Raw genomic sequence first — 27,482 nt, 5'->3', positions numbered from 1 at the left:
AGCCCAGACAACTCTGTAATAGGAGCCTCAGCTGACCACTTGGGTCCCCTTCTCTTAAGACCCTGGGGAGAGGACAAGTTGATCAACCTCAGTTCTGTTGTTGGACTTCCAGCCCAACCGCCCCTCCACCACTCACACAAAACTCAAAACACGAAAACATGTTTTCTCTGTTTGCTGCTTACTTTTAAAATGTGATTTTCTGAGACAACACTCAGGCAAGATGGATTTAGGGCTGACACTCACGTAGGTGGCATACATTCTGTGGTGGCTGGGAGCCCTCCACGTCTGACCTGGGTTCAAGTCCTGATCCAGGATGTCCTCACTGTGTGGTCCTAAGCTAACCTTCACTCTCTCTGGGCCTGCTTCCTTATCTATAAAATTGGGAGAATCGAACCTGCCTACTAGAGCTGTGACGTAGCAGATATACAGCACTTAGCATATTGCTTGGCCCTAAGTAGTTCTTTTGATTCCAAATGTTTACATATGCCTTTTCATAAGGAGCTCCTAAAGGCAAAAAGTTCAGGCTGTCATTCACAGCGTGACCTTGGACAAGTCCCTTTTTCTCTCTCACGCTAAGTTCTCCCATCTGTAAATCGTGAGGTGAGAGGTTGGCTTGGGCATCGAAAGGGATAGATTTGGGCTCAGCACAAAGGAAGGATTTCTAACAAACACCAGGCTGCATGTGAGGTAGTGAGCTCCCCATCGCTTCTAGTGCATTGTGTAGAACACCCGAATAGAAAGGAACCTTGAACCTCTAAGCCCCTTACTTTCCACGTGTGGCCATCAGGGTAGCTACGCAGAGACCAGAACTATCCCAGAGCTTAAATCTCCTGCCTGCATCCTCATACCGTCTGCCTGGACGTCGAGCATGGATCACTTGGCCAGGCACCCTAGCTAATGGGGACGCTGCCTGGGTTCAGCTACAGACGGGCCCGCCCTAACTCGCTGTGTGACATTGGCCAAGTGTAGCACTTGCGGGCAGTACTCCGTCCGCGTCTCCTTGATGCGCCAAAGGCTGCCCAGATATGAACTCTTAGCCTGGTGACTTATTTCCTGGAGCAGTTGAAGTGCTAGAGAATTGATGCCTCCGGAGGCAGCCCTGGACCAGACAGCAGCCGGTGGACAAACGCCCCAGCCCCCTACCTCTGCAGGGATACCTTCAGGCCTGCGCCGTGCAAGGCCATCCAAGGCTCCGGGCGGGGTGAAGGTCAGCTGCCCAGGCTAGCCCTGTTGGGTAACACGCCCTTTAACGCCTCCTGACCTTGCTTGACTCCCAAGCAAGGTGTCCTGGAATCACCCCCTAAAGCAGCTACCTGCACTTGAATCCCTCTCTCCGGGGGAGGAGGGGAGGGGGCCCAAATAGGAGAAGGTTATTTAACCTTCTTCTGGACGGCAAGATTCAATGAATGAACAGAGATAAAGGGCTCACAACCAGGTCTGGCAGTGTGTCTGTTTAATAAGTGTGGGGGAGGAAGGGGGAGGAGATAAACAGCCTTTATTTATATAAAACTCCACACCCTCTCGTTCCACCCTCCTCAGCATAGACAAATACCAGGTGATAAAACAATCTTTGAGACGCAAACAAACATTACTCAACCTGAGGGGTAGGTCAATGTGCAGGCTAAGTGTGCCCGGCATGGACCGCCCAGAACGCCCAGCTCAGCCGGGTCACTGGACGGGAACCACTCTCTGCATCCCGCCTCTCCATGGCTGCGGGCAAGCATCCACGGGGGCGCAGAGTGGCCCCAAGGTAGCTGGCTGTGTTTATTCTGGGGATCCCGTGCTTCACAGGAGCCCCCAGTCTTAGGGTGTGAGGAAGCTGCCAGCAACTCGTCATGGCTTGGTGATCACAATCTTCTGTGTACTTTTGGGTTTGATACCAGCACATGACAAAGCTGCCCCGCCACGGCCCAGGTCTGCCCCCAGTGTCAACCTAAGGAAGGTCTGTTGAATGGATGGGCACCTCTGGGCAAATTACCACCCTTCCTGGACTTCAATTTCCCAAGGCATGCACCTGTTGGCTTGCTTGGTTTCTAGGCTCAGCACCCAATCCATGGGACAGCAGGAGCACATCCCAGAACTGGGCAAGACACAAGTCACCCGGCGATTAGATGGACAAAGCACGCCTGGGGGCCATGACAGGGACAGCACACTGGACAAGCTGTGGGCCGATGATGTGGCCAAGCTGAGGTGCCCAAGGGGCTCCTCATCCCTGAAGGTGCCTCTGCCCCAGGCCATCTACTCCCATGGGAGGTGACAGTCCCGGGCCAAGGCAGGGAGATGCAGGGGGAGGTCCAGTCTCTGCACCCCCGTGTCAGACCGCCTCACAACTTCATGCCAGGGTTTTCCAAGTCTTTTGTAAATCTGGAAGCCTGGCCCCCTTCCAGGGGGAGGCGTGTCACAGGCATGGCTAAGGCCCAGCCCTCACCTGCAGACATCAGCAACCAGAGGATGCATCTAAGAAGTGCTCATGCATGTGGGCTCTGTGGAAAGCACGGCCAGCTTTTTGGGGGTCTGGCTTGAGCTCTGAGCACTGCTGGAGGCAGGCTGGGAGAAGGGAGAGGATTTGCCCTCCTTCGAGATCCCCAAGGGTACCAGGGAGGCCGGAGAGAGGCTGGCCTCCAGCAGAACCCCACCTGGCAGGACGTTCGGGGCCCTCAGGGGGCTCAGCAGGAGTGAGGACCTGTCTCCACAGCAGCAGCCACAGCAGGGGCTGGGCACTATGTGGGCCTTGCCACGCTCCTCCTGGTCGTGCCACTGCTTCAGGTGGCCACACAAGTGGCAGGTGAGGGCTGAGTAGACGATGCTACTGGCCAGGTCGTCCCTGAGGGGGTCTGTGGCCTGCTCTGGGGCCAGCAGGGTCTTGCGGCTGTCCTCCTCCTTCCCTGCCGGCTCCACACCCAGGTGCTCTGGGGAGCTGCCTGTGCCGAGCGAGTCCTGAGGGCTGCCAGGTGGCTCCGTGTCCAGTCCGAAGGTGAACAGGGGGACAGGGACTGGGGTGGGGGCCCCAGGGCAGCCAGGAGTGAGGCTCTGGAAGGGCTTGTAGCCCCCCTCCCCACTGCCGGCCTCACCCCCAGATGTCCCCGGGCAAGTGGCACCGCCAGGGAGTAGACTGCAGAAGGCCTTGTACCCCGCTTCCCCAGAAGGGCCGAAGCCCGGCCCCCCGGCGTCGGGGGCGCTGCCCTGCTTCACGGCGCACGTGAACTCCCGGTAACCGCTGCCGGGGCCCGGGCCAGGGGCCGGGGCTGCCCGGTGCTGGAGGACACTCTGGCGCAGGATCTGCTCCCAGCTTTCTGGCTCAGGCTGGAGGGTGGCAGGTGGCTCCGGGGGCTGGGGGGCAGAGGGGATGCCGGGGTCCGCTTCCCCGGGACGATCGGCCAGCTCTGGGTCGGAGTCACCGTCCCCGGGATCAGAGGACTGGCCCAGAAAGCTCCCGAAGCTGCGGTACGCGGGGTTGTCTGTGACGACAGGGGGCAGCTCTGGGAAAGCGGAGCTGCCTGCGCTCTGGGTCGGGGAGGCCTGAAGAGCGGACTCGGGGCAGCGAGGCTGCTCCGGGCCCTCGGGCAACGCCGCCCGGGGCCCGGCCCTTGGGAACTGAGCCCAGGGCATCTGAGCGCCCACACTCCCTGAAGGGGCCGGAAGGCATGACTCCTCCAGGCCCTGAGGGCAAAAGCCCCCATTCTCACCCCCGAGAAGGTCCAGGAAGAGGCTTTCTGTCAGCCGGGCCACGATGCCCTCTCTGCCCTCCTGGAAGCTGCCCCCGCTGCCCTCCAGCGATGGGCAGAGGCTTCTTTTATCTTCCTCCACCTCCTCCTCCTCTTCATTGTCCACCGGGGCCTCAGAGAGCTCCACACATTGCACCACGCTGATGCTCTCTGGCCAGAGGATCGTCTTGCTGACCTCCACAGGGCACCACGCTGATTTTCCAGGACCTTGGAGAGGCCCATTTTTGGCAGTCTTGGAGGACTCCTCCTCCCTGCCCAGGCCATGCTCCAGTAGACAGGGCAGGAGCTTGGTAAGACAAGTCTTCCAGTGTCTGCAGAAGCAGAGAGAAGTTCGGTCAGGATTCAGTGTCTGCGCTTGAAAAATTCCTATTCATCCCTCAAAGCTGGGCTTGAGGTCAGCATGGACTGATGTCTATCTACTGCAGACTTTATAATCAATAATCTTGACTCTTGACTTTATAATCATTAATCTTGACTCTTGACTTTATAATCAATAATCTATCAGCCTATCTTCACTACTACACTGGGAAGTGCTTGAGGGCAGAGCCTGTGTTTTATTCTGGGATTTCTGGAGGCCGCACATAACCTGCCACCCAATACAAACCCAGTCTATTGAATAAAGAAAAGTCTCTGTCGGGGATGATAATATTTAAAATAGTTTTCAATTTAGAATATTTATCAATACGACAGCAGAAGTAATGACTGCGGCGGTGGAGTACTAGGCTGAGGCAGTGTCCTGGAGCCCCCTGCTGGGCCAGCTATCAACCCTTGATAAGTATTTTAAATATCATCCCCGACGCAGGAGCTAGAGGTGATGGAGGTGCTAACAGGCCAGGCGATGATCAGATACTCAAGGATTCAAGATGGCAGCTCTTGGCCAACCAATCTGTAATTATGCCAACACTTGAACCCCTGGCATAGTTGCCCAGGTTGTAGTCTCTATCAGCTTTGCTCAGGACAGACAATGCACTTCCAACCCTAATCCTCCTTCCCCCGCCGTGAAACTCAGGAGGCTCAGCCATCATGCCCAACCTACCCAGCCCACTGTTCCTCCTGCCACCCCTCAAAGCTCAATGTCACAGAACAAGTGCTGAATGCTAAGGAGGAAAAGGCAGACGTGGAGGTGGGGTGTGATCCCACTCTTAGGATGGGCCCACTGCCCCAATTCCAACCCCTTCCAAATCCATGTAGGCAGTGACCTAGGTTCATATACATACGGGCACTTGGCTGGTTCCTGGCCTCGGGACCGCTTCCCCCAGAGCGACACCTAAAATACAGAGACAGCCAATGAAACAGGGTGGAGAGGCCTTGCAGCCCAGCCTGGGACAGAGCAATGTTCAGCGAGGGTTTGCTACAGAAAGATGGTAAGGCTTCACATCACACCGGGTGGAGGTCTGACTTGGTCACTTCAGCTCTCTGGGCCTTGGCATCCTGGGACTCAATGAGACTGCCCTAGTACTAAGTTCCTGGGCCTGAAGGTAAAAATGGCCACAGTACTCTGAAGTCCCTCCTATCCCTTGAATCTGGCCTCCCTGTGTGACCCCCTTTGACCAAGAGAATGCTATGGAAGTGACAGTGGGCCAGCCCGTTCAAGGATGACAGACACAGCTTAGTCACCTCCATGCTCCAGGTGAGAGTCAGCCGGCTTCTGGATCTGTGAGTGAGGCCACTGGGAAGGGGCCCAGCCCAGATCCCTCTACCCTACACCTTTGCATGGAGCCCAAACTTCCCCCCTGCAGAAGCAAGTGCTCAATCAGTGGTGGTTGTTTGGACTCTCTAAATTGTGGGCTGTTTTGTTACACAGCAAAGCTAACTGATAGAGATAGCATTTACTGTGCTCAGGACCCTGTAATCTATATTTTATATGTAACCATCTAGATGAATTCCAACATCAGGTAGGTAAGCACTACTACAACCCACATGAGGAAACTGAGACTCAGAGAAGCTAAGCAACATGCCCAAGTCCACACTGTAAGTAAGTGGCAGAGCTGGGGTTCAAAGCCAGCACCTATGGACTCCAGAGCCACTCCAGAGACCTGAGAATACAGAGGCCAGTATCCTCCCCTCCCCGCACCCCCCTCCCGCTCACCCGAGAATCCTGCTATGACCCAGGGAAATCCCACATGGCCATCATGTTGGAGAAACTGACCCACCCCTAGTTGAGGGGGCCACCTGGCTGGTCTCAAGGTATTCCCACTCCCTTACCAGCGAATGCTTTAGGAACGGGCATGTGTTACGATTCAGACCAGTGAGAACTGAGGAGAGACCTGTGGTGCACTGAGGGCAGTTTTCTGCTCATAAGGGGAAGACACAGGAAGCCCATGCCCCTCGCCCTCACCTTTTGACTTCCTGCCCTGGTACAGGCATCTCTCCAGGAGATGATGTGGAGGTGACCCATGAGGTGACCTCCTCCCAAGGGAGGTAAGAAACCAAGCGACCAACTCAGAGGAGCCCATCCCAGCTGAAAGAGTAGCCACGGGAGCCAAGGGGCGGGAAGCAAAGGCCTTTGGGCCCCTAATGACCACACAAAGCTGCTGAAACCCTGGAACCTTCCTGACTTCACATGTGCAGTTTCAAAAGCCAACGGAGATCCTTAACATCCGAGCTGCTTTGAGATCTATCTCATGAAGCACGTAGTCCAGAGCATCCTCACCAGCCCACACTCTTACCTGTGAGTCCTGGATGACTATGGCCACGAGGGGGCTGTGGGCTGGGTTGGGAATCTGATCCCACCATCCTTTCTTAATCCTGAAAAAGAAAAGGAAGAGGCATTGGACACCGTGGCCAGGTTGATGTTCCTTCTGTGACGGGGTCAGAGACCACACTGAATGGTTCTTAGACGTCTTGCCCTAACCTCATTCTACAGAGGAAGAGACCGAGGCCCAGAAGGCACAGGACAGCTGGGCTGTGGGCAGAACAGCCAAGTTTGTGCTCCAGCATCCTGCTACCCAGGATGGGGTTCCTGACATGGCCACCTCTGTCCTTGGTGGGAACAAGTCCTAGGGAATGAGGGCAAGCCCAAGTGGCAGAGAGAGAATTGTGGGTTTCCCCATGTCTCGGAGGATACCCAGAGTAAAACAGTCCCTCTCTCCACCCGGGTCTGTCTGGAGCCCCAGAATGTCAGCGCTGGGACGGGGGGTTCTCAGATGACCTCTGACTGGCCTCCACCCACTCCACTGGGTCAGGCGTCAGGAATAGAACAGTGAACAAGACAGACAAAAGTCCCTGCCCTTGCAGAACTGACCTTCTAGAAGAAACAAACACCAGCCAGAGCCACTTAAGTGTCACGAATAAAAGAAAGACGGGGCATAGAGAAGAATGGAGAGTGTGACCCCAGAAAGTCTCTCTGAGGAGGTGACTTCTGAGCAGCAACTGAAGGTGGAGCAGGAGCCACGGAGACGCCTGGGGAGAGGGAGGGACAGGCGAGGGGGCAAATGGAGGCTCAGAGAAGGGGAGGCCAGCCCGGGGTCCCGCAGAGCCATCATGACAAGACACGAAGAGGAGAGCCCGCGTGGCCACCAAAGTGCAGGACACCGTGCCTCAGTCAACGCCCAGCCAGGGTGCGTCCAGCCTCGCTAGACCCATTTCAGAGATGGGAGGACTGAGGCTGAGACACAGCCCGATTCTAAGCGCCTGAGCTCGTTGGAAACAAGGCTCCTTCTAGCCCCCTGCCCACTGGGATCCAGGACTCTCTCGGGACTCTTGGGCTCCTGAAATATGCTCCTTCAACCTGCAAAGGAGGGACCTGAGATGGACAGAGGGTCAGCCTCTCATCGGCCACAAAGTTACTGAGCTCCAAGGCCAGGATCTGAACCCAGATTTCCAGACTCCGTCAGGGCTGCTGTCTAGAATTCCTGTCTACTGGCACGTGCCTCGAGTGTGTGGACCACACCTGGGTCCCCAGGGTGACCCATCTCCCTTCTGGCCCAGCTCACTCTCCCCCGTCAGGCCTCTCAGCTCAGACGGGCCTGCCTGGCCTCCCCTCCCCAATGCAGCACCCTGAACATTTCCTCCCTTCGCCCTAGGAGGTTCCCTTCAGCGCATGGATCCCTGTGGAAACCAGCTGTGGTTACTGGCTGACCTGGCGTCTTCCCTCTCCCCCCAAGGAGCACAGGGTCCTCGTCAGCCTTGCTCTCAGCCGTCGCCTCAGTGCCCTGCGCATAGTAGCTGCGCGATAAATACTTCTTGTTGCACGCAGGGACGGAAAGCTGGCAGGTCAGAGGGAGACTCCCCGCCACTGCACGCCCCGGGGCGGCCGGCTCGGTGGCATCCTGTGGCGAAGCCCAGGACTCACTTGATGATACTGAAGTAGCAGGACAGGCAGATGGCCAGGATGACGAGGCAGGAGATGCTGACGCCAAGTGGCAGGTGCTGCTCCCAGGGCTCGTAGTCTGGAATGGGAGGGAAGCCGTGAGCCTGCAGCGCGCCGGGTACCACCTGCCCTCTGCTTCCCGGAGCCGGAGACCGAGGCCTTGAGGAAGGGTCGTCCGAGACCCTGCGTGAGCTGGCTGCCACCGAGCCCTCCCGCCTCATCCCCTCCTACTGAGAGCCCTTGTCACACGGCCTCCTCGCGGTCCCCTGCTCCTCCAAAGCTCGGTGCCACCCTGGGATCTTGAACCTGGTGCTCTCTTTCCTGACGCCCAGAGGTCAAGAGTGGTGACTCTGGAGCTGGACTCCCTGAGTTTGGGGCCTGACCATGTCATATCCTTGCTGGCGACCCAGCTTCTCTGCACCTCGACTTCCTCGTCTGTACCCGGGGGTTAATGTACCCCCATGTTATAGGGTTGTTGTGGGGATTACACGACGTAACACACGGAGCACTCAGAATGGTGTCTGCACATCCAGAAGCTTATGCTGTTGCCGACCGTGCACACCTGGCTCCTTCTCATTCACTTCACTGTCACCTGCTCCAGAAAGTTCCCTCGTGCCCTCTCTCCTGCTGCCACCCTCCTAACCCTCCATGCCTCACTCTGCTTCTTCTCTCCAGACTGGCTGTCAACTGGATGGAGATCTATCAGATTTATTTTTCTGTCTGCTTGTTTCTTTTCTGTATCCCCCGGAGAATGTCAATCCCAGAAGATCAGGGGCTTTTGTCTGTTTTGTTCATGGCTGATACCCCAGGGTCTAGCCCTGAGCCAGGCAGGCAGTCGGGACTCAATACATATATGTGGAAATAATGAAGTGTCTAGCCCCTTGTGTATGTTCCACACAAGCCATTCTCTCCCTTTCTCTTCCCTTCCCCGGGTCAATGGTAGAATCAAATCAATGTGGCAAAACTCTGCCCAGCGCTTACTGTGTCCCTGGTGCTCTGTGGGGCACCAGAGGTCTAGACTCAGAGTAGATCCCACCTATGGAGCTTGCAGCCCACAGTGTAAGACAGATGGGTCAAGAGACATCCACAAGACAAATGAGCAACACCCAGAGGGACATGGTGGGGCAGGGTTTGGTTGCGGCACCCACCAACGGCCACTGTGCCCCGCCCTTTGAAGACCCCTTCTCTCAGTAATGTTGACAACAGCTCTTACTCCTCTTCCATGGTATAGATGATGCCTGAGGCAGTCCCTTCCCCTACAGCTACCTCCCCCTTCCTTACCAGGGAGCAGTGTGCCCACCTGAGGTTTGGGCCAATCATGATTATCCTCTTCTTTTTTTCTTTTTTAAAAGATTTTATCCGTTTACTCATGATAGACAGAGAATGAGAGGCAGGGACACAGGGAGAGGGAGAAGCAAGCTCCCTGCGGGCATCCTGATGCAGGACTCAATTCCAGGACCCTAGGATCACGACCTAAGCTGAAGGCAGACACTCAACCACTGAGCCACCCAGATGCCCCTCCTCTTCTCCTTTCCAGAATACATCTGAGTTTCCAGCTGGGAGAGGCTCTATGACAGTCCCAGCCAATGGGATTGCAAGGGGAAGTCTGCTAGGGAAGCTTCTGGTAAGATTTTTGCTTCCTGATAAAAGAAAGAAATGCACAAGGTGCACTTGCTTGTGGCAGCCTTTCATTTCTGAAAGGCATAAGGGTGCCTCCAGCAGTCAACTTGGGGCATTGGGGTAACAAGTCAAAGGATAAAGTGCTACCATGGTTAGGAGGGCAGAGGAAAGAAGACAAGTCTCTGGGGTGACATTGCTGAGCTGCTGCATAAACTAGGGAAGGTCCCCTTGTAAGACTTCATTTTATATAACATAATTCAATGTTTCTAGTGCAAAAAACCAGGAGTAAGACTGTCGCAAAGAGCAGCTGGGGGATGTAGCTATAGAGTGAGGGACTATATGTCCTAGAATCCCTTGCAGCTATGTGTGCCACTGGGCACCAACAGAAACCAACAAAATAGCATTTACGTTCACCTACTTTGAAATTACAGAATCTATGAGAAGCACCATGAGATCTTGTTTTTACAGTGTTAATAAAGAAGCCCATATTCCTAGATAACAAATATGTTTTGAAATACTTTTATAACCTCATCTCAATAAAATTAGTTTCCCTCATCATCCTATGTATTTTATTTTTTACATTTAAAAATGGTATTCTGGGGTTCACAGCCAAAGGGGTCCATGATATGAAAAGGTTAGGAATCTTTGTCCCTAAGGGAATGATGGAACCACAAGGAGGAGGCATCCTGCAAAACCAAATCCCCTCCCCCATCCCTGCAAAACCAGCTAAGTTCACGCTGGACGGTTACATGACCAAGAAATACATTCCTATAGCGAAGAGTCACAGAACTTGCGGGCTCATTTACCAGCCTACCTACCCTGACCAGTACATCAGGTCAGTCAGTAATCCCATTAACCCACAGTTAGAGTCACTCTCTGCTATGGGAATGCAAAACACGGATGCTCAGCCAGAGGAGGTGTCTGGCCACAGGATAAAAGTGAGGAGCCCGTGTCCTACCGACTCACAGCCCCTGTGGATACTCACAGTTAAGCCACGTGGTGCTGGGGCTCCAATCACTCCAGGTGCTGTTGTAGGTCTGAGCCCAGGCCCTCACACGTGCGCTGTAGGAAGCTCCAGACTTGAGGGTGCTGGCTGCCAAGCGGAGGGTGGGCCCCATGTAGGTCACATTATAGACTTTAAACTGGGAGAGGAAAGGGACACATTACTGCACCAGACTGGGGGAAAGGAAGTACCAGCTGCCACCAGGGCTGCTGTCTCCTCCGCTGGCCCCACAGTGTTTAAGAGCCACCAGCCTGGACATTTGGCCATTCCTCCAATTCGGGGCTTTGTTTGCCACCTCTCCAACTGCGACCAGAGTCAAGCAAGATGAGTCAGGGAACTGGCCCTCAGCCTGCACCCCCTCCACCAGCTCCCCAATTACCTTTGCAACATTACTGGGACAAGCTGAGTTTCAGTGTTCTTATCTGTAAAATGAGGGTAAGAGTCCCTACTGCCATCTTCTAGCTGGTGACCCTAGGCAAGTGATGTAACCTCTCTAGACCTCAATATCCTTCTTCAGCTAAATGCTGATAATAAAAGCCTGTACCTCACCTCCTAGGGTTGTTATGAGGGTTAATACAGGTAAGCATGGAGGACAGGGCCCAGCATGCAGGAAGCATGACAGTGACCCTTCTACAGCACAGAAAGGTCACCAAGTTCCTCTCTCTCCTCCATGGGCTGTCTGGAGCCTTCATACTCAAACCTGAGTTCTAGTCTAGAATCTCAGCCCTGCTCCAACTGCTGGAAAGGGACTTCTAAGACCTGTTATCCAGTGAAAAGGGTAAATGAAAATTAGTCTGTGTTGTTTGCCACCTTTTATGCTAAAAAAAAAAAAAAAAAAAAAAGACAGACTCTAGGATGGCACGTGATCCCACCTTGCATCATGCCCCTGTGTAAACCCCTCTTCTTGAGTGTGGGTAGGGCTTGTGACCTGTTCCTATAAATAGAATGAAGCAAAAGTGATGGGTAGGTAGGGACCACATGAATGGGGTTTTATCAGATAAGGCTGTAATTCCCACTGGCTAGAGGATGCTCTATCCTCTGCTGGTTTTGAGAAGTCAATAGGGAAGGAACTGAGGGCAGCCTCCCACCCACGGCCAACGAGAAGCTGTGGCCCACAGTCCAGCAGCCCATAAGAAGCTAAGCTAAGGCCCCAGGTAAGCCACATTCAGACTCCTGGTCCCTAGAAATGGTAGCTCAATAAAATGCATGTTGTTTAAAGCAGCTACATTTGTGGTGATTGTGTTATGTAGTGAGAGAAAAGTGACACAGCAAGGAATGAACACACATGTTTCCATGTACATGCATACACTCTCTGGGGAGGAGAGGACACACATGCCTCCCAGACCTCTGCTGGCACTAGCCTGGCCTTCCTTCCCCTCCTGGAAGGAGATGGGAGCAGGAGTCAGCCTCTGGGATAAAGAACTGGAGGTTGGGGTCACAACAGAAACATATTTACCATCCCAAGTCCTTTCATACCATTTGAATTTTTTACTACATGTAAGTATTACTCGTATTAAAAAGAAAACTTTAAAATATGAAATAAAATCTGTGTTCAAGATCAATTCTGATGTCACGGGAGCAACCTGAATCCTACGCCCAGGGCTCTTCTCCCAGCAAGGTCCGTCCCTCTGCAGCTCTGCTTCTGCTCGAAGGCTGGATGTGCATTTAGAGAAATGGTCTGGTGTGAAGTGAGCCGAGGGGAGGTTTTGCACAAAACCCCAACAGGTTGCTGTAGAGACTGGAAGGCAGCTGGAGCTTCCCAGGGATGCTGAGGTTGGGAAGGGGGTTGTGGGAGGAAATGAAGGCAGGAAAACGAGGCACTTACTCACAGCCTTCTTTTCTTTCTAAATATGAGTAATCAGGATACAACAGCTGGACCTAGTTCTCCAAAGGAATCATACACCCTGAAGAGAAGAAGTGGATTGGGAAATGTTTTGCTAAGAAACATAAGAGAAATCAGAGCTTCCAAGGAACTACTTGTGGCTTGTTTTTCAACAAAGAGGCCAGGTATTTGGGAGGACACCTCCGAGGGAAAGATCCAAGGCAGGAGAAACAACACAGACTCTGGAGTTCAAATCCTGGCTTCCAACCCCAGCTCTGCCAATTCCAGCAACCCTGGGCGAGTCAGTCTATCTCTTCATGCCTCAGTTTCCTTGTCACTAAAACGGAGAGGCCAGCACCCTTCTGTGTGCAGGGCTTTCACAACCGACGGTGATACATTCTGAGCCCAGCACATTTCAGGCATGCAAAAAATGGTAACCATTAGGATCAATCATTAGGCTGTGGCATTCATGACGCTGCACACACCACCACATCCCCATAATCCTCAGATGCCACGAATCTTCGTATCTCCAAGTCTCCGCTTATGTGGTTCCACGCAGCCTACCCTTCCTTCCCTATCTAGAAAACTCTTATACACCCTTCAATGCTCAGGCCAAAAAGAAATCATCCAGAGCCATGATTATCGCCATCCTCCAAACCCCACAGCAAACGTCCAAGATGTCTTCTCAGAACTGATCGCATCCACTGAACGCACAGCATGGGGAATACGGCTACTAATATCCTATTCACTCTGTATGGTGACTTATTGCGGTGATCATTTTGAAATGTGTACAAATGTCAAATCTCTCTGTTGTACACCTAACACTAATATTGTATGTTAATTATACTTAAATTAAAAAAAAATTGGTCCCATCCAGTCTTGAGCCACAGCTGGTGTCTGCAATATGGTAGCAAACAGAGCTGGACACGCACCCAGCATCTAGGAGACTGGGGTCAGGTACCCAAAGCTCAGAGCAGGTAAGCTTCTGTCTCCAGCTCCAGGGTTAATCCTCATTGGTCAAGGCCAATCACGGCCACGCCATTCCCTAGCCTGTGATTGGTCAGGAAGGAGCATGTGACCAGCTCCAGCCAATGACCAATGAGGGAAATTCTATAGGTTGGGTCGGTTGCTGGGGGAAGCAGAGATGGGTGAGGGGTGTCTCAGTAGCCTCTACCCCACCAACAAGAGGAGCTGCACCCAGAATTCTGAGGCCCTGGGCATGTACGTGACAACTGAGCCATAGCTTGGGCACGCTGATTAATTCCACCTGCTGGCTGGAGTCCGCGGCCAGGTTCTGCACCTGTGTCTCAGCCAGCCCTATCCCTGTTTCTCCTTCCCCAGACTTTCCTCTGGGGACCCATCTCTCCCTCATTCTCCACCCATGTGGCTTGGGTGGAGCTGACCCCACCTGCAGCTCCAGAGGTGGCCATGTGACTCACCTCTAGCCAATCAGAGCACAACACCAGCACCCTCTTTCCTGCCCACAGCCTGGGCCAGGTTCAGAGATTTGCATGTCATCCAAGCAAGGCAACTGAGGATCGGCCCCCCAAAATTTACTGGAACTCCCGGAAAAGAAAGACTTTTCCCACTGTGGCTTTAGCATGTCACTAGCATGTAGCATGGAGTTTCTGGTGCCACTACCTGAGGGAAGAGTGTCTAAAAATGAAGCCAGTACAGAATAAAGCAGAGCCAAGGGAGGGATAGACTCCTGGACCTAAAGCCAGCCACAATAAGCAAATAAGGAAGCTTTCTTTGCACTCTACAGGTCACACCCCGCTCTCCCCTCCAGCCTCTGCTCTTTATAAGCCTTGCACTTCCCGGAACATGGGAAGGGGATTTAGCTACAAAATGGAGCCTGCCTCTCTCTTTGGCAACTGCGCAGCCCCTCCCAATGCTTTCTAAGCCTCGGCTGCGAGAACCTGGCTGCTCCATTCCCACTCCCACCACACGCCGTGGCCCCGTGCCAGGGGGGAAACCACACCTGAGCATCTGAGAGGTGTCAATCAACACCCACCCACTCCCTGGCTGAGGTAGGAAGATAGCAGCTGATGTGGGGGTGTACGATGTGTGGAGCCTGCTCCTGGCAGCAGGAGCCAGGCCAGCCCGGGTCCCCAGATACAGGGCGTGCCTCGGAGGAGGCCCTGGGTGAGTCTGACATAGCGAGTTCTAGACCAAGGTGTGGGAGGGCAAGGCCTACGGGGCTTTCCAAGGCCTAGTGGCACTCGGGAGAAAAGGAGAACAATGTTTCAGACACACAATGAGTGCCTGGCAGGGGAACCTGTCTGGGTCACGCACGTGGCACTCTCAGTAGCCAGTGGAGTGGGTACTCTCGTTATCCCCATATTACAGATGAGACAACTGAGGTACAAGGGGGTTACATGACACGGCCAGGGTCACACAGCTGACAGGTGGAAGCAGGTATGAGAACACAGCTCTGTGGGATGCCGGGGCCCTGGGGGTTCAGATGCTGTCCCTCCCCTGGGAATGTGTGAGGGAGAAACGGAGGTGGCAGGAAATAAACTCCACCCCCACCCCAAAGTAAAACAGAAGGGAGCCAAGCCAGCCACTGTGGACAGCCAGCCCCTGCTAGCATTTACTGGAGAGTCTACTGTCCATCAGTTCTCCCTTTCTAAAACCTGCCAATGCCCCGCACTCCTCACTGTGATGGAAAAGTCTCCTCCTGCCTGAGTCCCAGGAGTTGGTAGAGAAACCACCCAGTGCACACACTCACGTCCTCGGGGTCGTTGTCATTCGAAACGTTGACCATGTAGGTGAGCTCAGAGTGCAGGTGATTCTCAGTAGGGTACGGGTTTGTCCACATCAGCAGCCACGTGTGGGAGATGTTGGGGTGAACTGTGAGGTTGCCGGGGGTCCTGGGCTTCACTGTGGAGAAGTGGTGCCCAGTGAGGTGCTTGTCCGGGTGTGGAGAGGGACAGCCCACGGGACACAGGTCACTTAATAGGTTGACTGTGGGGATGCCTGGGTGGCTCAGTCAGTGAACCCCCCAACTCTCAATTTCAGCTCAGGTCAGGATCTCAGGGTCAGAGTATGCGGCTCCATGCTCAGTGAGGAGTCTGCTTGCAATTCTCGACTACCCCCTTCTGTTCCTCTCCCCTGCTCTCTCTTTCTCAAGTAATTAAATAAATCTCTAGATTTTTAGTCAACCATGCTGCTGTAGCACATTTATGGGGTCCCATGTGGATTTAGTCTCAATAGAGAATGACCATGATAATACCGACTACAGTGTTGCTAAAATTCTACCTAGCAATCATGGTTATTAACCAGCTTTCTACAGTGAATGCAAAACATAAGCCAAAGGAACCCAAAATTTGCCTTTTTCACCTTTGTCCTTCACACTTTTGGCCACATCTATGTACTATGTTATTACCCTTTTTATTTTGATTCATATGTTTTCTTAAATGTAGTCTTCTTTTAAGCAATCCTGTCCAGAAGATCACAGGTATGTAATATGTATTAAAATCAATGCAGGGGATCCCTGGGTGGCTCAGCGGTTAAAAACCTGCCTTCAGCCCAGGGCGTGATCCTGGAGACCCGGGATCGAGTCCCACGTCAGGCTCCCCGCATGGAGCCTGCTTCTCCCTCTGCCTGTGTCTCTGCCTCTCTCTCTCTCTCTCTCTCTCTCTCTCATGAATAAATAAAATCTTTTTAAAAAAATAAAAAATAATAAAAAATTAAATCAATGAACACATGCAGAAATTATTTTAATTCATGGGTTCATTCACGGGTCCATTTAAACAACCCACTGACCATGGGCGGTACAAATGGGCCCTTCATGAGCTCCATGGATAGTCATGAGAATACTCCTCTGCAGCTTAGTAGCTGTGTGACCTTAGGCAGGTTACTTGCCTTCTCTGTATTATATTCAATTGCAAAATGGGGATAACTCTCTTCTGAGAAATGAGGCTCAGAGAGGTAACGTGACTTGCCCAAGGCCACAGAGCAATAAATGGTGTTTTAAACTCCTGTCACTACAGCGCAGCAGAATCATGGTGAGTTGGACTCTGGCTACCAGGATCACGTCAGCCTTCCATGGCCCAGACTGTCTGAAGGAGCGGCAGCTGACCAGGCGACAGAGGGTGGAAGGACAGGTCCCAGCTCCGTTTTTGATCTGGAGCAAGCATGCCTTCTGATAAGCATGCCTCATCTCAAGACTCCAGTCTGGGCACTTGAATTCAGGTGGTTGAACTATCAAACCTGAAGGGGACCTGATGTGCTAGGTAGCCCAGCCCCATTTCAGAGATGGGAGGACTGAGGCTCGGAAAGGAACAAAAATCTCATCATGTCTGGGACTATGCAGGAGATTGCTTGCAGCTCACTCCCCCAACTGGGGCCTGCCTCCCCTGCCCCAGAGCCGAGCTGGGGTTCGGGAACCACACCCCCACACCCCTGCCCCACTCACCATGCTTGCTGGGCTGGAAAGAGCCGCTCCATAGCAGCTGCTGCCCAGCCCACAGGTCCAGCTGATAGACATCCGCTTCCACCGCGTCATCTATCGGCATGCTGCACACGCACACTGAGTCTTCTCGGTTCTCAGGGACACACGTGTGGTTTCTGCAGACAAGGGTGGTGCGTCAGATTGCCACGTTCAGGCTGGCTGGGACCCCTGGGTGTCCCTGGAATATGCCTCAGGGAACGCATGCTCTTCCAGCTTCCCAACTGCCCTGCCTGCAGGACCAGATTTGGGCGCTGGGGTGTAGAGAGGACAACAGACCAGCACTGCTTTCCTTGCTGGCCACAGCCACTTGCCACACACCCCCCAGACTTTTACACGACCCTGGCCATGGTCTTGATCCCGGAACTTGGCTCACCTCTGAAAGCCAGTGAAAGGGAAGAAACAAAGGCACCAAAGAATTTGTAACAATGTGTGTGTGTGCGTCGCAGTGTACCTGCGGGTAGCATGGTTTATCCCAGCGCACAGTGGACTGTGGCACGCTCCCCCATGTCTCATGGGGTCAGTGAACCTTTTCTGCAATGGGACAGAGGGTAAATATTTGGGGCTTTGGGGGCCATACTGTTTGTGTCCCAACTACTCACCTCTGCTGCTGTAGCACAAAAGCAGCCACAGACAATACAGAAACGAGGGGGCATGGTCGTGTGCCAATAAAACTTCATTTACAAAAGTAGGTGGTGGGCCAGATGTGGGCCTCGGGCCAGAGTTTGCAGATCCCTGGTCTAGGCCAGTGTATCATGTTTCAAAGCACAGCTGGTCTAGCTTAATACATCGTGGAAGGCCTCTGTCACTGTACCTAGATTCTGGTGTGCCCCATGTGCCAGTGTGCCCTTGTAACTGCGTGCCCAATCACGTCCTGAGCACCACCTGGAAGCATTCTCCAGGTGCTCTGGACTATCCCAGTGACCCACCTGGAACAACATACCCAAGGTTCCATGGTCCCACCATCACATCACGGTGAATCTAGCACTAATGCACTATCCCCAATCGTCCAGGCACAGCTTCCCCCAAGTCCCAGCTCTACCCCAAACTTACTCAGACCCCATAAAGTCCAGCTGGTAGGACAGGCGGAGCTCGGCACTGCAGTTGGTGGGACGGTCCATCTTCCACTGACAGACAGAGGTGCTGATGTAGTCGGAGAAGCAGCTGGGCTCGTGCAGGACCTTCACACTCCCTGGGGAGACACAGGAGCGCTCTGAGCAGCCAGAGGCAGACAAGCAAGGGGTCACGCACCAGTGGGAGGAGTCAGAAACCAGCCCGGATGGGACTGAGGAGCCCATCACAAAGGAGACCACAGTACCAGGCGCTGTTGTGTGCCAGTCTTCATGGAGCTGGGGGCAGGATGGGGCTCTGGAGGTTCCCCACTGGCATGGGGCAGATTCCTGAAGCCACAGAACACCCCCAGACGGCAGGGTCTACCTTTACCTTATGGAAACTCCACTACTTGCCCTTGGCCAAATTAAGGGAAGTGTCTCATCTAAGGAATTTCCAGTCTGTTCTACCACCACAGGCATTGGCCCCAGAGCTGTGTGAGCAGGCAGAGGAGGGGCTGTTAGCCATTTGCCTGCTCCTCGATCCCATCTATCTTCCACCCCTCTCTGCACTCAGGAGGTTGACCCCCAAAGTCTTGCCACCCAGGTGCCCTCAACCTCTGGATGCCAGTTGGGTTTGGCCCAGCCAATATCAAGGGCAGGATGAAAGGTCGGGGTATTTCGTCCAGCCGGTCAGTGGCAGAGCTGTGTGTGAAGCTGCCAAGATGTGCAGTGGGTCTGCTCGTCATGTGAGAGCCCTCGCTCTGGCTCTCGACTGCCCAGCCCTGCACACGGGCAGGTGCCTTCCTGCTCTGGTGCCCAGCACCAGCGCCGCCGCAGCCGGCACCAGTTGGCATTTGTCTGCTGGATGAAGGACTGACCATATTAGGCAGTGACTCAGAATCCTAATAAACATCTCAAACTCTCCCCTCTTGTCCAAACTCACTTCTTCTGATACCCCCTCCCCCAAATACATGCCCCCTACTGTTCTGCGCTTTTTCTTTTTTCTTTTGTTCTGCGCTTTTTCTATCACTTTCTAACCTCTTTACGATTTATTTATAATTACAACCATTTGTCATTAGCTGTCCCCTCACACTAGAGTGTAACCTCCTTGGGGCCTGGAATCTTTGTTTGGTTCACTGATTATCCTAGGAGCTGCGCATCTAAATGGCCAATAAACACTTGCTGAATGAGTGACCGAATGAATGAATGAATGAATGGGAGGTGGTGACTTACCAGAGCTGGCCACCCACACCAGGACCAGGCAGCTCACGGGGAATGTGAGCCCAGAGCAAAGCCGCCCCATTGGGAGATCCTAGGACACCTGCTGAGAGAAAGTGAGCCAGGTTAGTGCCAACAATGAGCCCTCTGTATTCACCAGAGCTCTAGCTATATCTGTCTATTGATCAATCAATCTATGTATCTCTATAATCATGAAACATAACACAGATGCACAAAGCCCAGAATGAGAGCCACAGAATCCCTGTCCCGAGAGACACTTCTTGAAAAAAAAAAAAACCCCATGACCTGCTAAATTTAAGCAACTCCTTGGACTTTTGGAAGTTCATAATGCACTTTTGCATGTAAAGGCTCTGATGAGTCCAATTTATTTTTCTTCATTTAACCCAACACTTACCAATTAATTTCCCTACTCAATCTTCATTTGTGTGTGTGTGGGGGGGGGTGTTAAAACCTCAAATGAACCCCTAAACGATTTACAAGTCCTTGAAATATACTTTGGGGATGTTAATCTGTAGAGCCTTATAGAGCTCGTCAAATAAATAGTGGTGTATTCATGCAGTAAAAATGATGCTGTTGAGTGTGTTAGACTTACATCAAAGGCCCCAATTCTTCACACCCCTCCTGGATCTATGTAACCTGTCCATGCCCCCACCACCGCCACTACCACCACCACTCTGGGCAAGGCTTTTTCCCCTGTCCTTGGATTATGGGCTCAACCATGTGACCAGCTCTGGCCAGCAGAATATTAGCAAAAGGGATGCACTGCAGAAGCCTGCTTTTGCACAACCACCGCCTTGAGAACATGCCCGTGCTAGCCTGCTGGGGGGTGGTGACATGTAACAGTCCTGCAGGGCCATTCCGCATTAGGCCACAGGCAGCCACCTCCAAGTCATGTGCCTGAGTTCTGCAGCTCAACAGAGCTGTGTAGCTGACCCGAGGCTGACCACGGTTGCGAGCTCAGCCAGGCCCAGCTAGGCTGCCCCCCAACCCAACCTGAGCTAAATATATGTCTCTTGCTATATGTTCCTGGGGTTTTGTGCTTCACTGCCATTCCCCTCGGGTCATCACCCCACCACTCTGACTTCTAACCCCATAGGTGACCTCTGTGTTTTGTGTTACATGTAAATGGAATTGTGCACTGCCCCTACAATGTTAATGGCATTCCGTAATACATGGGGAATAAAAATCAGAAAGTACAGACACCCAAAAAGAAATCAGTTCAAATTCCCCAAAATCACAAGGCCTAGCAATAACCCCTGTACACATTCATATCAATTCTTTCAGGTTTATCTATACAAATAGGGAGATCAATACGAATTTTATTTACCGAAATAGCAGCACCCTCTGCCTATTAAAACCTAAATTTTAACACTTAATATACCATTAAATATCATTCCATACCACTGTAGATCCAAAGCATCACATTACTAATAACCCTCTGTGTCCACCATTGGATTTTTAGCCTTTATTTATTATTGTTATTGCTTTGTTATTGTACGCAGTGTCTCGTATGTGGCCATCCTTAGAGAACCATTGGCTCACATTTCTCTGTTCCTTGCCCTAAGCAATTTCCTTCTTTTTTTTTTAAGATCTATTTATTTATTTTGGGGGGTGGACAGAGGGAGAGGGAGAAAAGCAGACTTCCCACTGAGTGCAGAGCCCCACACCAGGCTCTATCTCACAACCTGCTCTGAGCTGAAATCAAGAGTCGACACTCAACCAACTGAGCCACCCAGGTGCCCCTTCTTTTTCTTTCTTTCTTTCTTTCTTTCTTTCTTCTTTCTTTCTTTCTTCTTTCTTTCTTTCTTTCTTTCTTTTTAAGGTATGTTATTGATCTTTTCTCATATTACAAAAGCCACATTTGATAGCTGTGGAAAATTTAGATAAGAGAGACACGCAAATAAGCAAAAAGAATGCCTATAATTCCATCACCTGGGAAAACACCACTGGTGACTTTTTTGCATCTGTTTGTAGTCTTTTCTGTGCAAATATAGTTTGACAGAATGGGCTGGTACAAGGTTCTTCTGTTTCAGAACATGTTTATTTCTATGCCACGAAATACCTCTCAACACCCCTACTGGTAATGGCTGTGTGTCAAGGTTTCCTGAAATTTATTTATTTTTTATTTTATTTTATTTTTTTGGTTTCCTGAAATTTAAACACTTGCTCTTGTCACTTAATCGTTGTGAGCACCGAGCAAACTGGTCTGTGCCTCGGTTTCCAACTCTGTAAAGCAGACCTAATAACGGCCCCCATCCGACTGGGGTCCTGGGACACACAGAGTCCTCAAACAGGGACTATGACACACTCACAGTCCAAGTAGTCACCGGTCACTTTTATTAAGGAAAATGCTCAGAACTGGAATCCCACTGGGTCAAGGAGTGTGTATGTCTCAACACCCTGCGCATAATGCCAAATGCCCTCTGAAAAGCAATGCACTGAGGTATGTTCCTGGCAATACTGAGAGCACCTGCTCTCTCCATCCCCGCGTGGGTCTCTATCTCGGCTTCCAGGCTTTCTTCTGCTGCTTGGTATCCCCGTGCTGCAAAGGCAGCCCCCTATCTTGCACAGCGTTGGCTTCCTTATCTGCAGCATGGAAATGATAGTGAGCTTGGTCTCTCAGGGGTACTGCAAAAAAGGAAGTCAGCTGCGGACCCCCAGCACTCTGCACAGCGTCTGGAGCACAGAAAGGGCTTTCTGCCCCTGTTGGAAGCTCTTGGGGTGACTTTGTTCCTCTTGCAAGACCTCCCCCAGGTGGGCCCCGCCCCCCTCTCCACCTGGCCCCAGCACCTGCGCATCTCCACTTCCTGCTGCCCTGAACACGCCAAACCCACTCCCACCTCCATACCTTTTTTGGTGCTGTCCTTCTCAATCTCTTTGTCTCTCATTTATTCATTTGCCCACAACAAGTAAATTACCCCATAATACTCTGGCATATCTTACAGAACACAAGGAGAATGTTCTCCTACACCGGAGAATGTTCATTGCCACAATGCAACCATCAAAATCAGAAAATCAACACAGAAGCCTTCCTGCCATCGGATCACAGCCCCCAGTTCCACCTCGCCAACTGCCTCCACAATGCTCTTTGTAAGTCCAGGACCTGGTCTAGGGTCATGCATTACACCTGATTGTCGTGCCATCCCCACATCCAGGTCTCAGCTGCTAGCACCGTTCCACGCTGAATGGAAGCAGGACTCCTTGAAGAAATGGCTGATCCCACGATCAGGGAAAGTACATGGCATCCTCGTGTCAGAAAGTAAGGACGTGCTCCGAGGACGGGGGGGGGGGGTCTTGTCCAAAAAGACACAGGAGCTAACTCTGCCCACTGGCTCAAAAGGGCACAGCTGGAGCATCACAATAAATACACAGTGACCAACTGTACCCCTTGGAGTTACAGGGGCCCAGGGGCCTGTCCTGCTTTAGGTCGATGAGTGGGGGAGGGGCAGTTCTATGTCACCATGGCAACCTCTAAGCATCTGCCCATAAAACTGGTATTAATGAATGAGTCAAAATGCCTAACTTTACAATGTTCGGGACACCTGGGTGGCTCAGTGGTTGAGCATCTGCCTTCAGCTCAGGGCGTGATCCTGGGGTCCCGGGATTGAGTCCCATGTCAGGCTCCCTGCATGGAGCCTGCTTCTCCCTCTGCCTGTGTCTCTGCCTCTCTCTGTGTCTCTCGTGAATAAACAAATAAAATCTTTTATAAAAACTTACAATGTCCTATGCCTCATATATAATACTTTATATACATATATATAATTGTATATAACTTTATGTACAGAAATCCAGCAGGCACCACCTTCACCAAGTGGGCAAAGTTAACATCACCAAGAATGGGACGAATCAAGGTCATGTGCCTTCTGAATCTATGCCCTGAGAACACAGCATTGCTTCTGTGGCGTTCCTGCTCTGTTCACTGCCGAGTTCACTGCCCAGCTCCTAGTACCTGCGGTAGTGCCTGGCACGGAGCAGCTGCTCAGTTAATGTCTGTGGAATAAAGTCATTTTGGACATGATGTGGGGCCTCTGATGGGCTCAGCACGGGGCTGGAAACTCTTCCCAAAGCCCCAACTGGCTTCCCTTGAAGAGTCACAGTGAAGAGCCAGGAAGGAGGGGAGGGAGTGTGGTGGTGAACTCACGACGCCAGTGCCCTCTACAAAGTCCTGGTAATTTTTCTTCTGATAAGCTCACACACGCCTGCAGCATCCTGCAGCAGAAACGGCAAAGGTGTCACTTTAGCCTTGACTTTGAATAAAGAGAAAGAGAGAGGACAAGGTCACACAGCAGAAGGGCTGTTATGATAAAGTCAAGCCATCCCATCAGGGGAGACTAAAACATCAGACCTGGGGCAGTCAGGGTGGCTATCTTTGATCTGTTGCAGAGGGCACATCCAAATATGTGCATATGTATGCTCACCACCGCGTGCACGCGCGCGCGCACACACATACACACACACACACACACACCAGCTGGCTTCATGGACAAGCAGGTGGGGCATTCAGGGGCAGTCATAGTCCACAACGTGCAGCAACAGAAGAGCCTCCCTGAATATCATAGGAACGGAGGAGTTAAAAAGAGTAATTACCAAGAGCTTGGGTCAAGCCTATAGCAAGAGAAAATGATTTCAAGTTCACACTCTCAATCATGGGATTCCTGACCCACTGGAGTTGGCAGGCAACCCCTGACTGTACTGCCAACCCAAACAGCGATGCTCTGCACAGATTCCCTCTCTGACAGGCTGCAGTCCAGGGTCTGTTTGCACTCCTCCACGGACGGACGCTCATCTCCAGGTCATGGCTGAACAGAACTGATGACTAGAAAGTTTCCTCAGGCCGAGCCAAAGATTTGTATAAACAAAATCCTGCCTGTCAAGTACTTACACTGTGCTTGGCAGTTAGCTAAGTGCATGAGGCACATTACCTTATTGAATGGGCCCGAGAACCCTGCAGGATGGGCTGCTATTCCCACCTTCCACCCGGGGGGCATCGAGGCCACAGAGGTCAAGTAACTTGCCCGTCATGTACCACAGCTGGCCAGAGGGGAGAGCTAGAGTCAGAACCCAGGACTGTTGGCTTCGGAGCCCAAAGAGCATTCCAAAGTACCAGTGCCTTCACCTTCTCCTAGAACTACAGAATGGATCCAAGTAGGTGAATGAAATAAGCCAGGAGGAGCTGGCCCTCCTGCTTGTTAACTTCAAACATCAGCTGCCCCAGCACAGGACCAGGAACTGCAGAAAAGACCTATGGCTTTTGCTGTCTACAAACTCCCCATAAGCCAGAGGTGAAGCAGCAGCTTAAAAAAAAAAAAAAAAAAAAAAAAAAAAAAAGCCAGTGAAAGTCATATTAACAGAGATACAAGAGCCAGGACAAGGGAGGTGACAGTGCCCAATCACACCTGTGTATCCCATTGGAAGAAACCCTGCTGATCTGAACGAAGCTTGTCTAGAGGATGATAACCAACACAGAGAGGGTCTGAAAATCCCAGAGGGCCTAGAAAAGCTTTACCAAAAGGCTCTGCCCCTCTAAACCCTACACGCTCATCATTCACTTAACGAACATAGGATATTCACCGCATGCCAAGTCTCTTCTAAATACTGCGCTTGTATTAACTCATTCAATACTCAAGAGAGCACTATGAAGTAAGTCCTATTACTTCCCCCATTTTCAGATGAGGCAACCAATGCACAGAACGGTTAAGTGATTTGCCTGACGTTGCCAAGCTGTAGCCGTTGTGAAATTTGAATGGGGGCAGTCTGGCTCCGGGGCCTCAGCTCTTAAACGCCATCTCTGTCTAGAAGCCACGGTCCTTAATGTTTTGGAGATCACTGAGCTGTCTGAAATCTGATGCAAGCTCCAAATCTTCCTTCTAGGAAGTGCACACATTACATTATGCATTCCAATTTAGGGGTTCATAGATCCCCCCACAGCTGAAGTAAGGACTCCACGTCAAAGGCTTCCTTTCTAGGCAAGGAGCAGTTTTTAAGGGTTTGAACAGTGACAAGATTTCCCAAGAACCCAGTCTGGGGCTCTCAGAATGATGGGGTGGGGCGGGGGGAAGTTAGTAGACATTGCAGACATGACTCACTTCATTTCTTCTCCACACTGCAGGCAAAGTCATTCTTACATCGGAACTGCTTGCTCACACCCTGCGTCGGCCTCTGGCTCCTGAAGGGTGTCTTCACCCAGGGGCACAGACAGATGCCTGGAGCTCACCAGAGGAGCATCTCCGACTCAGAATAAAATCCAAGCCTGAGAGTGAAAACAGCCAATCCACAAGGGCGCACTCTGCGTGATTCCATTTATGTAACATTCTTGAAATGGCAAAATTATAGAAATGGAGAACAGATTCATGGTTGGCGGGTAGGAAGGCAGGTCCGTGTGGCTATAAAAGGGCAACAGAGGGATCCTGGTATAGTGGTTGCTGCGCTGGAGACACAAACCTGAGCACGTGACAGAGCTGCACAGAACCAAATACGCACACGTGCCCACCCGCATGCACAAAGATGCGTGAAGGCGTACAAGTAAGACGGGTGCACGCTGAGCAAGCTCAGCGGGTAACATCAATACCCTGGCTGTGCTATTGTACGGCAGTTTTGCAAGACGGTACTCTTGGGGGAATCTGACTGTATATTATTTCTTAAGACTGCATGTGGAGGGTACAACGATCTTAAAAAGTGTAAGACAATGCAAAACTTGGGCAGCCGGGTGGCTCAGCGGTTTAGCGCTGCCTTCAGCCCAGGGCCTGATCCTGGAGACCCAGGATTGAGTCCCATGTCGGGCTCCCTGCATGGAGCCTGCTTCTCCCTCTACCTGTGTCTCTGCCTCTCTCTCTCTCTCTCTCTTCTCTCTCTCTCTCTCTCTCTCTGTCTCATGAATAAATAAATAAAATCTTAAAAAAAAAAAGAAAAATGCAAGCCCCCTGATGATCTGGCTGTTAACCTACTATTCCCTCCTACCTCCTCAAGCCATGTGTCCCACTGGCCTCTGAGCACCTTGACACGCTCAGAGACTTTACACCCAGGAGCCCCCCACTAATGACGGTTCCCCCTGCTGCTGCTTATCACAGCACCCTGTTTACTTCTGTCACATACTTATCACCATCTCTAATCATATCACTGAGGTTACACGTGTGAATGTTTATTTTATTTCAGGATGTAGATGGCAAAGATTGAAAGATTTGACTGCAAAAATGTTTTCAACTTCCCCTGATCAAAATACACCATTAAAGAAGAAGAAGAAGAGAAGAAGAAGAAGAAGAAGAAGAAGAAGAAGAAAGCGAAGACCAGAGAAAGATAATAATCTACACTGCAAAGGGTTAACGGCCTTCATATATAAAGAGGTCTAACAAGTCAATGAGACAAACAAAACATCCCTTTAAGAAAAATAGGCAGGGTATCCCTGGGTGGCTCAGCGGTTTGGTGCCTGCCTTTGGCCTGGGGTGTGGTCCTAGAGTCCTAGGATTGAGTCCCGCATCGGGCTCCCTGCGTGGAGCCTGCTTCTCCCTCTGCCTGTGTCTCTGCCTCTCTCTCTCTCTCTCTCATGAATAAATGAATAAAATCTTTAAAAAAAAAAAAAGAAAAGAAAAATAGACAAAGGACCTAAGGGATTCACCCAAAATATATTCCATCTTGGCAAAATACAAAACAGCCCCTCTCACTCAGCTGCTAGTTCATGATGTTGGAAGGGTAAAAGATCACCTATAACATTTAAATTATTTGTGTAGGGACGCCTGGGTGGCTCAGCGGTTGGGTGCCTCCCTTTTTCCCAGGCCATGATCCTGGGGTCCCTAGATCGAGTCCCATGTCAAGCTCCCTGCATGGAGCCTGCTTCTCCCTCTGCCTGTGTCTCTGCCTCTCTCCCTGTGTCTCTCATGAATAAATAAATAAAATATTTTAAAATAAATTTAAAAATAAATAAATAAATAGTTTATATACATACTGTTTGTCCCCCTGCAATGAGAATGCAAACCCCATGAGGGCAGAGCTCTATGGTCATTGCTTTGTCCCCAGGACCCGAAGAGTGCCTGACACATCCACAGCATACGCTTACATATACGTATTACGTATACGTTAATAGAAACATCTATTAAACAAGAGACTGGTTAAAAGTCAAGAATAACAAATTCCAGAATCTACTTCTAAACGGGGCGTACCAAGCTTTTGCTTATGGTTAATTGCTATGCACACAACCCTGTGGGGCAGAGCAGGTGTCATTAAGACCCTGATTTTCCAGATGAGGCGACCGTGCCACACCGA

General features: G+C 51.6%; 1 protein-coding gene across 3 annotated transcripts in view; it reads right to left on the bottom strand.

Annotated features, from left to right (window-relative positions):
* Window positions 1–1,436: 1,436 nt before the first annotated feature.
* IL4R (interleukin 4 receptor) overlaps window positions 1,437–27,482 on the bottom strand; it is a 38,566-nt gene continuing 12,520 nt past the window's right edge. The window contains exons 2-10 of one of the 3 annotated variants that reach the window (XM_055340773.1): window positions 19,221–19,308; window positions 17,989–18,127; window positions 16,903–17,054; window positions 15,214–15,365; window positions 10,643–10,799; window positions 8,020–8,116; window positions 6,395–6,473; window positions 4,943–4,992; window positions 1,437–4,036 (exon numbers count right to left, since the gene is read on the bottom strand). In XM_055340773.1, the coding sequence (XP_055196748.1) occupies window positions 2,458–4,036; window positions 4,943–4,992; window positions 6,395–6,473; window positions 8,020–8,116; window positions 10,643–10,799; window positions 15,214–15,365; window positions 16,903–17,054; window positions 17,989–18,127; window positions 19,221–19,290 (2,475 nt within the window). In that variant the 5' untranslated portion in view covers window positions 19,291–19,308 and the 3' untranslated portion in view covers window positions 1,437–2,457. Of the gene's footprint in view, window positions 4,037–4,942; window positions 4,993–6,394; window positions 6,474–8,019; window positions 8,117–10,642; window positions 10,800–15,213; window positions 15,366–16,902; window positions 17,055–17,988; window positions 18,128–19,220; window positions 19,312–27,482 lie in introns of those variants that run through there. The other 2 variants (XM_055340775.1, XM_055340776.1) reach the window with 2 other exon arrangements.

Source organism: Nyctereutes procyonoides, unplaced genomic scaffold, assembly GCF_905146905.1.
Source record: "Nyctereutes procyonoides isolate TBG_1078 unplaced genomic scaffold, NYPRO_anot_genome, whole genome shotgun sequence".
In the NCBI taxonomy this organism is placed as follows: domain Eukaryota; kingdom Metazoa; phylum Chordata; class Mammalia; order Carnivora; family Canidae; genus Nyctereutes; species Nyctereutes procyonoides.
Note: the sequence above shows the minus strand (reverse complement) of the source record. Positions and strands in the feature narration are given on the sequence as shown.